General features: G+C 41.6%; 1 protein-coding gene across 1 annotated transcript in view; it reads left to right on the top strand.

The window, feature by feature from the left end:
- GRIN2B (glutamate ionotropic receptor NMDA type subunit 2B) overlaps positions 1–13,418 on the top strand; it is a 1,340,574-nt gene that overhangs the window by 1,008,453 nt on the left and 318,703 nt on the right. The window contains exon 9 of the mRNA XM_044086874.1: positions 6,979–7,166. Within this exon, the coding sequence (XP_043942809.1) occupies positions 6,979–7,166 (188 nt within the window). The remainder of the gene's footprint in view (positions 1–6,978; positions 7,167–13,418) is intronic.

Below are 13,418 nucleotides of genomic sequence, written 5' to 3'. Positions count from 1 at the left end.
GCATTTGCTAAACACTCGGGGGGCTGTAGTGAGACCAAAGGGCAGGGCTCTGAATTGGAAATGACTGGTTCCCAGCCTGAAGCGGAGAAACCTCCTGGAGCATCGACTCATTCTGATGTGATAGTACGCATCCTGGAGATCTATCGAGCACATCCAGTTGTCCCGCCCCAAAAGGGGTAGAATGGACTGCAGCTTGACCATCCGGAACTTTGTTTTCTTGACAAACTTGTTCAAGTTGCTGAGATCCAGAATGGGTCTCCAGTCCCCTGTTTTCTTTGGAACCAAAAAAAATTTGGAGTAGATTCCGGATCCTGTTTGGTCTGCTGGAACTGGTTGAATGGCTCTTTTTGCGAGCAGCTTTGAAATTTCTAATGCTGCTTGCTCCCTTTGACTGGGTGGAACGTCTGGAATGGATTTTTTGGATTGCTTCGGAATGAAAAGGAAAGGGATTCTGTAGCCTTCGGAAATGATAGGCTGTACCCACTTGTCTTGAGTTAGGAATAGTCAGGCTTCTGGGTACAGCGATAATCTTCCCCCGACTGCCTCCGAAGGTGGACAGTCGGGCAACATCTCAGGGATGCTGAAAGGGCTTGTCGGAAAGGATTCTTGACTGCCCTGATTCTGTGGGCCCCCTCTGCCTCTAGGACGGCGTCTACCATTATTGTTCCCCCCTCTGCCTCTAGAGGGGAATCGACTTTGTGCGTCAGGCAAATCTCCTTGAGATTGTTTGCGGAACCACATCTTTCCCCCCTTTTGGCCTTTGAGGTAAGGCCTAGAAGGAGTAGAAAAACGGACTCCGATGGCAGAGAGAGTTTTGCCATCAGTCTCACACCTAGTCAGGATTTCCTTCACTTGAGGACCAAAGAGGGATGATCCATCAAAGGGGGAATTAGTGAAGGATGCCTTGAAAGGGTCCGCAAAGTTACATAGCCGCATCCAGGCGTGCCTACGCAAGGCTACACCTGTACCTGCCGCTCTACTCGCTCCATCCGCCGCATATGAAAGGAGGCGCATGGAGGAGTTAGTTACAGAATTAAGGGTTGCCAGATGAGAATTCATTCTATCCTGAAAACCCGCAGCTGTTGGTTCCTTTAACATTTCGCTCGCTTCCTTGAGCAAATCCTTCTGAAGTCGAGTGAAATGACATAGGTAATTCAGCGATCTCATAGTAAAGGTCGCTGATGAGAACATCTGCTTCCCATACCTGTCCATCGACCTAGACTCCTTGTTAGGAGGATGAACAGGCACCGAAGGATCAGCTAACTCCTTCTTGGTGGCCGCAGCCACCACCATAGCATCAACAGAGACGCCTTTGGTTAAAAATTCTTTGTCCTTGGGGGCAGTGATGAATTTTGATGGTCTCTTGGGGGTGGGTTCCACTGAATCAGGAGCCGCCCAAGCCTTCTTTGCCACCACTTGCATAAGGGGGTCAAAGGGAGGGGACACCCAGGAGGTGGAAGGGCGAGAGCCGAACGCCTCAAGATACACTGATTCATCCTCTGAAGGGTTGAGGGCTGGCCAATTCCCCCTCTGTTTTAAGATTTCAAGGATGTCTGCAAAGGAGACATCTTCAGAGGGGGAACGAGGGGAACCTTCAGAATCCTCTAAATCAGTGTCAGAGGTGACAGACTCAGGGGAGTCAATGTGCTTCCTCTTGCACTGCCTCTTCCTAGGGGGCTCTCCTACCGGGTCAGGAGAGGCCTTGGAAGAGGAGGAGATCCCCACTGGGGAAACTTGAGGAGCCGGCTCTCTACGGTCGGGGATGAGAGAGTGAGTAGAAATCACCGGAGGCACCATGGAGGGAGGGGCAGAAGGAGCCGACTGTGGAGTTGAACCTGGTTCTAACACGCTCCTCATGACCTCGAAGGCACCCCTGTCAGGCAGAGACGGAGGTCTCCGCTCCGAAAAACTGAAAACCTCCCCCGGCACCGACAGTGATGGCTCCGAGGCCAATGTCGGAGCCGAACTCACCAGCGCCGAAGCATCGAGAGGGAGAGCGGGGTTGGACAAGGGTCCGATGCCACTCGCCCCCTTGGAGACGATGAGGGAAGTCCGGCACCGAGATTCCTCCAAAGAAGACATCGGAGCAGACGACGGAACCGAAGACAAAGGTATCGGTTCCGACGCCACCACAGTCTCGGGTCCGAGCTGCCCCGGCTCCAAACTCAAAAGAGTCAGAGGAGGAACATTTTGAGTAATGGGAATAGTTCTCGACTGTTGAGTCGGACTTTGAAGCATCTGGGCTAGTGCCTCGGACTTAAGAAGTCGACTCACTACTCTCTGAAGGTCATGGTCCGATTACCTGGAAGACCTGGAGGAGTGGGATCTATGGCTCCGTTCAGACAGCAAAGGTGATGCTGGCGCCGAATGAACGGAGCCGATAGATGGAGATCGGGACCTTTTCCTAGATGTCGGTTCCGACAACTTGATCAGAGCCGACTCAGTTATGTCTTCCTCGGCTCCGGCCGGAGCCAAGGAAACAGTAGGGGCATGTGTTCGAGATTCATCGGCTCCGGCCGGATCCGATGTTCGGCTAGCCTTAGGACCCCCAGAAGACGGCTCAGAGACTGGAGCCGAAGGTCTGGGAGGCTTAGAGGGTTTCCCCGAGGACTGAGTCGAGGGACCCTCAGACTTCAATAAGCCCCTTAATATAAGTTTATTTTTTCGCTCCTGCAGGACTCTAGGGCTGAAGCCATGGCAAACAGCACATGAGTCCTGCAGGTGCAAAGGTCCCAGGCAGTACACACAAGAAGTGTGACCGTCTGTCAGAGACATCTTCTGGCAGCATGAGTCACACTTCTTAAAGCCTGAGACCTTTGATTCCTTAGACATGTCTAAGAAAAGAAGTGTAACCACACAAACACACACACACACCGATTACACTTAGAAATAATTTAAACTAAATTAAATTAAATTAAGTTAGAAGTAATTAGAAACAAAATCCCTATAAAACACAGTCACTCACTACTAGGAAGGGAGGGACTGGGCCTAAGGCCCAAGAGAAAATTTCTAGTGAGTTTTTGGACAAAGAGGGAAATTTACAGGGAATGGGATGGAACTACTCACAATGTAACTATTTAGAAAAAAAACTAACTTAAAAAGGGGAAAAAAGCTAAGAAAAACTAGTTTCTTTTCAAAAAACTAACCTGAGCCGGTAGGAACGCACCTCGATCGCTGTAGCGGCAAACGAGATCTGAGGAGTTACCGCCTAGCATTGTGGGATATAGGGGAGCCTCGAGCCGGTGGAACTAGCTCTCGAGCTTTTAGAGTGGCCGAGTCGGAGCCGAGGATCGTCTCTGAACCCATCCAGCAAGAATGAAGGCGAGATAGACAACTTAACATTAAATGTTTAGAAGTAATATGTGTCACCATCTGAAATATGGTCATGGCATGAATGTCAGCCCAGATCTACAAGCAGTACACAGGGGGAAGTACCCCAGATAGACAGTGTATAATATGTAACTGTCAAATGGACACACCCTTGGAATTGCACATACAGGTTTGCAGCACATTATCTGGGCTTGCAGTCAGGAATACCAATGTCATCTGGCCAGACACTGGCAGACCACAAAGGTCATAGGAATGATGTATTGAGAAACAGCTGATGTCACTGCACAAGCCAGCATAAGTGGAATGCCCCATGCATATCTGTGAGTCACATGCAAGTAGTGTCCATAGCACACATGCACCCAGCTCACCCCACCACCACCCACAGGTACCTCTCCGGTCTTATCCCTGCTGTTGGGAATGAGTACAATATGACCCCCACCTGCGTATGGCAATAGTGAAAGAATGCAGCATGCAGAGTAGGGGTCCCATGCAGGTAAGTCCCTTGCTGTAAGCAGCACCCTGCCAGCATCCACACCACTGGATCAATACTGAGAGAAAGTATTGGCATGAACACCTTGCACACCTACCCTGTCACCTCAGGGGAATACAGTGTATCACAGTCTGGGACTGTAGGAGTGACAGAATGCAACGGCCTGCTACAGCTGGCCTGCATCACTACCAAATGGCCTACAGTCCTCTGCCAAAGGCCTGAGTCTCACCCATACTGCCAATGTATGTTATGTCATGCACTCCCAAATAACAACATAACACAGACCACAGAACCAAAATGCAAGGCCATGTGGACAAATCACAGTTCACATGGAACTTATAAACAAAGATATTGGCAACCTTCAAACACTGGACCCCACCCAGTTTGGGTTCGTGAAGAGCCAATCTTGTCTCCTGAACCTGATTGACTTCTTTGAATCAGTCTCCAGAGCCGTGGATGAGGGTAAGGCAGTTCACACAGCCTATATGGACCTCACCAAAGCCTTTGACACCACCCCCCACTCTGGAATCATAGATAAACTTACTAAGCTGGGCATTAATCCCTATGTCACTCGATGGGTTGCCAACTGGCTTACTGACAGAACCCAGACTGTAAAAGTAGCTTACTCCAAATCCAACTCCAGACAAGTGACAAGTAGAGTACCTCAGGGTTCAGTCCTTCAACCAGTCTTGTTTGGCATCTACTTCTCTGAAGTACAGGCCAGCACTAAGGGACTCTGGCTAACAAAGTTCGTAGATGACTGCAAACTGGGAGCCATTACTGAATTGCCAAATGATGTGGATACTCTACAAAAGGGCCTTACACAAACAGATGCTTGGTGCCAGAGCCATGGGATCAAGCTCAATGCCAAGAAATATATAGTTATCCCCTTTGGGAAAAAAACATGTACCCATGAATTACCACATAGGTGGCAGTACACTAAACACTGAAAGTGTGATAAGAGACTCTGTTAAAATGATTCTGATGAAGATTTGTCAAAAGCGCTTAATCCTTGAGACTGTGTGCAATAAATGTTATTCAACTGCTTTCTCTTGTTGTTTGGTCTATTTCCTGGTTGGACTGCTACTTACATATTAGAGTATGGTGTTCCTTGTCCTGCATGTGGTTCTTTGATTTCCTCTCTGGAAATGTGTCAGATGGGCTAAGTAATTCAGCACATGTAAAGCTAATGTCACTGAAGTATAAGTCCACTTTCCAAACCTGCCCATCACCCTCGACTTCCTGCTAAGAAGATGGACAGAGGTTATCTCTTCTGACAGCTCCTTTTTTTGAGACTGCTGTGCTGTAATCCTGGAGGCATCTACGGCAATAATGTTGCTCTAGTTTTGTTGGGTTTCCATAGGACTGGCTTAACATATCAGGTTCCTATCAAGCCCACTGACAGACCAGATCAATGAGCTCATCATTGGGAGGAACCACCCAGGAAGAAAATGGGCCAGACCAGAAAGTCAAGAGAAATACCAATTCTTCTTGGAAGGGAGCATCATTGGGGAAACCCCACTTGCTGCTTCATCAATTCTAGGATTGTTTGAAAGAAGACATCTTCCAAGGGGGATCTTGGGGAACACCGCCCTTTCTCAAATTTAGTATCTTCTGTGAGGAACATCTGAGGAGTATCCAAATGCCTCCTTTTACAAGCCTGTTTTCTATGCCCTTCCCCAGTGGAAGGCTCTTGGAATGTCTTGAAAACAGAAGAGGAACTCACCTGGTGAGAATCCTCTAGATGGATAAACATCGAGTCGCTGAATGTAGTTTTGGCAAACACAACAAATTTTAAAGCAGTTCACCAAAATCACCTTCAGTTAACACCCTCCACACCCCCGGTATTATATATACCAATTTTGAGGTCTCATAACAGTGGTGAAAAAAGCAACCTCCACTGTTGGTGAAAGAAGTTTAGGCAAGCTGCTTTCCATTTTTTTTCATTTGCTGAAACTACCTTCATTAACATGACATGCATCCCCTCAAGACTTAAGGGAAATGCCTGGCCCTGTCTGACAGGATGATCAGAAGGAGGGACTTCCAATAAGAGACTCTCACACAACATCAACGTTAACCTTAACACTGATTAACAAAAATCACCTAAGTCTACTGTAAAAAAATGTGCAAAATAGTAGAAAAAGTACTGTGTGTATATATTTATATATACCATATATATGTGTGTATACATAGGTGGGAAGGGTAAAATGGCAGGAAAATACACATGCAAAAGGAGTAAACTAACCCACAAAAAATAAGGAAATTACACAGAAATGAAAACTAAGAAAGGGGATATCCAAAAGCTATTGAAAGAAATGTAAAGGCTATGAAAATTTAGCAAAAACCTGATTTATCTGTAATAGTGAGCACAAAGATCATGTCCAAACCTAACTGGTGGCAAATGAGATCTGAGGTATTGTAGGGATGGAAGGAAATTATGGGTAGGGGAGGAGCCTGAGCCCTGGATCCTAGAATCTAAAAAAGATGATGATGTCAGATCTGATTGGATCTGATAACGAACATGTTGAGTCAGGCAGAAAAGACAACATTGGATTAACAATTCAATGGCACACCACTGAAACTACAGAAAAAAAGTATCCAGATTACCCTACTTTCACACTTTGCAGACCACAGAGATCTCCAGCTCAGCTAATACACCCTCTGTAATAAACTAATGCAAACAGTATTTTTATATTAACTAGTGCTTGGAATTAGGGTATACTAAAATATATTATAACATGAATTAGAGCCTGTCTGGTCCAGCCTTCCTACTTCAACACACCACTGGTGTTCAGCAAAGTGAATGTTTCTTGAAGTTAGAGAAATGTCATGTAGTAATGGTGATGTTTTCTTAGAAAGAGGCGCTCAGGATTACAGTGTGCAATGATGCAACACAAAACATCAACATGATTTAAGAGTGTAGCTGACATTTCAGGAAAAAATGCCACAAATACCAATACTGTTCTTTCAGACTGCAAGAAGCTGCCAGCATTTTACATATTTTTTTTGATACTGAAAAACAAATGGCAGACTTAAAGGAAAATGTAATCCATGTATCTGCTGGCTCAATGAAACACGACTTTCAAACTGAAATAGATTATAGCAACATAAGAGATGTATAATGCTAAAGTGATTTATTAAATCATTTTGTTTTACAGTAAATTGGACGCTTTCATTTATGATGCTGCTGTGCTAAACTATAAAGCTGGTAGAGATGAAGGATGTAAACTGGTTACTATCGGTAGTGGTAAAGTGTTTGCCTCCACTGGATATGGAATAGCCATACAGAAGGACTCAGGATGGAAAAGACAAGTGGATCTTGCTATTCTTCAGCTCTTTGGGGAAGGTAAGCCTTTAATGCTCATTTGTTGCCTCTGGTCTATGGCTTATAAAATCCAAATCAGAGCACAGCATAGCACTTGAGAAAAATAACAGTGATACATGATTAACTGTATGGCCCTCAAAATAAATATACAGATTTATCTACAGATCATACTATAATTGATTTATTAATGTGGGGCAGAGGTAGCTATATTTCAGAGCAAATATGTTACTGTAAAACGTTTAATATATATATATATATATATATATATATATATATATATATATATATATATGGGTTACCTTCATTTCATTGACAGCTCATTTCACTGACAACCAAATCAGCAACACCAATTCACTGAAAGTTCATTTCACTGACAACTCATTTCACTGAAACTCATTTCGTCAACAGTTATATATCGCCTGTTCCTCACTGTACTACGATCCTGGAGTTAGAATATATAGTAAGGGGGGTGAGGGGCACAGCCCCCACATTGAGGAGTGTGGGGGTGAAGCCCCCCACATATTATAAATGTTTTAAACTATACAGATGGATATGTACAAGTGCAATGAATAACTGTTTTGCAGAACACAATATACAACCAAAGTATGTGGGTGGCTTCACCCCCTGGCTGTGCCCCCACCCCCTACTATATATTCTAACTCCAGGATTGCACTACAGTGGGGAACATGCCATATATAACTGTCGACGAAATGAGTTTCAGTGAAATGAGTTGTCAGTGAAATGAACTTTCAGTGAATTGGTTTTGCTGATTTGGTTGTCAGTGAAGTGAGCCGTAAATGAAATGAAATGAAGGTAACCCATATATATATATATATATATATATATATATATATATATATATATATATATATATATATAAATATACATATGTATATTATTTATACATGTAAATATATCCAGACGTGTGTGTGTTAGTTACAGTTCACATGGTCAGATGCTCATTTGGTTGAAAAAGGGAACTGTAGTGTCATTTGTGTGCATGGCTGACTGAGCGACTCCTGTATTTCTTGACAAAGGTTAGTGGCTTTGTGGTGGGTCTGGAAGTTTGAGTGTGAGTGTACATGTGTTAGGGTTAGGTAATGAGATAGATTTAGTGTATATGTGAGTATGTGGTGGTTACAGTGACACAAAGGGGCAGGTAAACAAATAGATTTATTCTTATATGCATGGGTGTGTGTATGTGAGTGGTGAGTGTCCATGCTGTCTTGTGTAGTGGTGGTGAAGGCCCCTGCTCCACCTTAGTAACTCTAACCCTAATCTTAACCTGCACCTTACCTTAAAAATTTCATTAGCTCTCTTCAGAAAAAAATTGAGCTGAATGGCAGTAGGATTATAGTTAATATATCAGAAAAGGAAATTTGTTTTATTTTGATGCACTGGGTCTTGGTAATTTGTGTTATCTGTATTATGAATGGTCAACATTTTAACATGTCAACCACTCATGATATAATCATACATTATACATATATAGTGATATCTATATCTATATCTGTCTATCTATATATATATATCTATATCTATCTATATATATATATATATATATATATATATATATATATGTATATAAATATATATATATATATCTCTATATATAGATATATATCTATCTACATCTATATCTATATCTATATCTATCTATCTATATATCTATCTATATATATATATATATATATATATATATATATATATATAGATATATATACACATATATCTTTATATATATATATATATATATATATATATATGTAGGTGTCTGTGTGCATGCTCACATCTATATATGTAAAACTAGAAATTGTACCACAATAGCTTAGCAACAATACTTCGTAACTGTGCATGTGTGTCTGCATGTGTGTATATGTGTGTGTGTGTATGTATCTATGTATATATATATATATATATATATATATATATATATATATATATACACACACAGATATATGTCTGTGTGTGTGTGTGTGTGTGTGTGTGTGTGTGTGTGTGTGTGTGTGTGTGTGTGTGTGTGTGTGTGTGTGAGAGTGTGAATAACAGGCAGGGCACACATGTTACATGCATTTATGTTGGCAGCACTGGCAGAGAAGTTTTTTTTTTGTATAAACATATTTACTATGTTACTTATCATTCTTTAATTTTTGCTCTGGCTTTTTACCACAGAACCCTTAATGCAAATATGAAGAGTTTTTAACTCTTATGCCTGCTAAATAAGTGTCCATCCTAAGCTGTGCTCAGGATCAAAAGACCATGCATAAAATTAAGGAGAAAAAAAACATTAATTAGTACCATTTGAAAGATACATGACTCTAGACTGCAATATCTTCTAAAACTGCATGCTCAGCTATAATCTGCAATAAACATACAAAGAAATATCTAGTGCAGGAACATCCCTAATACCCGGTAAAGAAACACCATCATTAGGAATGATAAAATTACTAGTACATATTTATTTATTTATTTAACATTTGTTAACCGGGGAAAAGTCCAACTTGGAACGTAGACAATTTTCAGCGGAGGCCCAGGGAGAAACACTCTAGGCGCATGTCTTTGAACATATAAACAGACTGATACAGTTGCACATTGATCTTTGTATTTTTGTAATCAGACAATTCATTTATGGCATAAACAGAAGCCCTGTATGACTATATAAATAACAGCACAGAAATAGCAGTACCGGACTGAAATAAACCTAGGTTAAACCACAAAAACAATCCACCCTGGTGGACCCCAGATATTAACAGGTTGTACAAAAAAAGAAAGAAAATCCTGTCAAGAATTGTGCACAACAGAGCAAAAAAGCCCTAATTATTCTAAACACGCAAACAGGGAACTAGTCAAATCTTCAAAAGTAGATTTTGAGGCAAAAATAGCCTTCCACACTAAGAGTAACCATAAGGTATTTTTCAGTTATGTCCACAATCCCAAGGGCAACACTCAACAATGTACAGAATTAGTTGTAGATGGCATCACCTATACTCTGCCAGAAGATACAGCAAATCTGCTGGCCAATAAATTCATGTCAGACTTCACCTCCCTATCACCCCCAGCTGCTCCCAAAGAAATACCCTCCACCATTCATCCACCGGTTATCACCAAAGAACAGTTCATCACTGCACTCTCGAAAGCTAAAGACATGGCTTTAATGGGTCCTGAAAATATACCAAGATGGCACTTAGCTTGAAACAGGACTTACCAGCCCCCCCCCCAGGATCTCTATTTAACCACAGCCTCTGGACTGGCTTTGTCTCGTCAGAGTGGAAGACAGTTACAGTCATCCCTCTGCATAAAGGGGGACCATCAGAGGACCTGGGAAATTACAGACCTACACGTTTGACTTGTCTTATATGCAAGACCATGAAAAAAATAATCATTGACCTGATAAATAATTACATAGGAAACCTCGAAACACAGGACCCAACCCAATTTGGTTTTGTTAAGGACAGATCATGCCTAATAAATCTGGAGGACTTCTTTGAGAAAGTCATTAGGGCCACAGATGAGGGAAAAACAGTGTATACTGCCAACAGTGACCTGACCAGTACATTTGACAAAATCTACCACTCAGGTATTACAAATAAACTCACAAAACTGGACATAAATGTCTATGTCACCAGATGCATAGTCATGGACAGGACACATGTTGTTAAAGTGGGTGAATTAAGATCTAGCAAGAGGCCAGTTACTAGCTATGTGCCACACGGCTCAGAGATGGAACCACTCCTGTTCAGAATGTACATCTTTGAAGTCATGGCTAATGTGGAGAGCCTTTGGATGACAGTCTGCCAATGATTGCAAGTTGGGGGCACTCACTGAATTCCCCCCTTCAGAAGGGTCTGACTCAGACAAATGATTAGAACCAGAGCCGTGGCCTAAAACTAAATGCAAAAAAATGTATAATCATATCCTTTGAGAAGTCAAATACCCCTGCAAATTACAGTATTAATAGCCACCTCTAAGAGTGGACTCAGAGGTGAGAGATCTAGGTACACAGATAGATAACAGCCTGAACTTTGACAGCCATGTGACCACAGTGGTGGGGAAGTTTATCTATGTGGCAGAACTTATAAGTAAATGTATGGCATCCAGATCCAAGGAAGTTACAGTCCCACTGTACTTAGACCTCATCAGACCAATAATCAAGTACAATACACCATTTGACATGTATTTGACTAGGCATTTAAAGCAGCTGGGGTGAACTTAGAGGTTTGGTCACAAAGAAAATACAGGTTGGTAACAATATGTCCTATGTAGATAGACTAAAATCCCTATCCCTTTACTCTGTCTCCTACTAACTATTAAGGAGTTATCTATGCCTAACCTTCAAGGCACTCACAAAACCAGCCCTGATGGAACTGTTGTACAACACAAACAGCATGAGGACCACTTGATCTAGAGATCTAACCTGGTCCGTCACACAAATAAAGCATGCTGGAGTGACAGATATGTGTCTCAGAGATTACTACTTCTTAGGAACAGGCCTAATACATTAAGCAGAGCCCTTCCTTGGCCCTTTTCAAATGCAATTTGGATCAATGGATGGGGGGTTACAGCTTCACTCCTGGGATAGCACCCATGTCCCTTATGGATAGGGGCAGTCTGTACACTTCTCAAGGCAGAGCCACAAACCTAAGCCACTATCTAGCCCCTAGGGATCATAAATCAAGTAAATTCAGATAATATTGGCTAGGCTTGTAAGGGCTCCTAAGCCATTAGCCTAGTAATCACATGTGAAGCTATCAACCAATAATGATAATGGCTGCATTAATACAAGTTATAAAAACAATTCAATAAAAGTGGTTCTCAACGTCTCTACACTTGTAGACCTCTCTTACTTGAATAAGACTAAAGGAATGTATGAACACTGAGGAAAAGGGCAACTTCTCAAAAGAGACACATGAACAGAGCTATACTTACACATACATAAATGGATTACCAAATGGAAGACTAGGGCATGTGATGACACAGAAAGCAGGTGTAAATTCAAAAATAAACATGTGCTCCAAACATAATTAAAGTCTAACAAATGTTCCATGCCACATTTGATTTCAAATTATTGCATTTAGTCAGAATGTGAGCATCGTTATAAAATCAATAATAGCTCAAATAACTGAGCTGGCAGTTCTGAAAAAATGTAGCATTATATATTTTAATACATATGGCAATGCATATATTTTCACATTTGTTAACCATATTTGCCATTCTCTCCAGTGTAGCAGGCATGTTATTATCAAGGAACAGTTACACTTCTACAGGGAGTTTCTCTGTTGCCTGTAGGCATACACTGAGATTTCCTCATGTTAGATGTTCTAATAATATTTTAACGAAAATAAATTTCTTAACATTGATGAAATATATTACATGGTTGCACTGCATACCGGTCTGCCAAAATAAGATATTAATACATATTACTGTGCTTTTCCAGTAATTGCATTTGACATAACTGGGAAGATAAAGCATACCTGACACATATTAGCAGAACATGGCAGCATGCATTAATGCTATACTTAACAAGTAGAGGCCATCAGTCTGAATGGATTCTTTCCATGAGGAAATTGCAGTATAAGGACTTAAAGAAGCATATTTTCATTAAATACAAAACAGATAAACTTCAGTGGTATATAGAAATTTGACATAATGGGCTTTTCACTTTTTTCACTTACACAGTGTAACAGCTGCAAATGATAGATCTGTTAAACTTTTTAGCTCTTGATGTAATCTAACAGTGAATATAAAAAGCAGAAACATATGTTTAGCAACTTTTCCTTACAAAATTTTAAAGACCTGGAAATACTATAACAGTGGAAATTAAAATTTACTCTGCTACAGTCAAATTGTCATACAGTGTGCAATAACAGATAAAGACAATGGTCTGAATTCAGAATATTGTCGTGAGGTGTGAGCCTGATGTATACCTTGCGGTAACCATTTCCATTTTAGAGACTGCTCTACCACAGTTGTGCAACTGAGTGCAGGGGTGTCTCTTCGGCATATGTTAATGATGCATTCCAGAAGACAGACCTATGTCAATAAGCCTTGTGCTCTTCCCCTGGGAATGTCTATGACAGTAAGTTACTTTGACCTCTTGTGTTAATGAATACAAGCAAAAGCTTGCATTCACCTAGTCTTGTTAGAAGCAATTGCCAGGTAGTCTGGGGTATGTGCGTGTGTGTGTATGTGTGAAGCTGCATGTGTGAGTGTTTGTAGAGGTATGAGTGGTATATGTGTGTGTGTGTGTGTGTGTGTGTGTGTGTGTGTGTGTGT

The sequence above is a fragment of the Protopterus annectens genome, chromosome 1.part1 (assembly GCF_019279795.1).
Source record: "Protopterus annectens isolate FY-2018-M chromosome 1.part1, PAN1.0, whole genome shotgun sequence".
Classification (NCBI taxonomy): Eukaryota; Metazoa; Chordata; order Ceratodontiformes; family Protopteridae; genus Protopterus; species Protopterus annectens.
The sequence above is the reverse complement of the archived record's forward strand: the minus strand, read 5'-3'. Positions and strand labels throughout refer to the sequence as shown.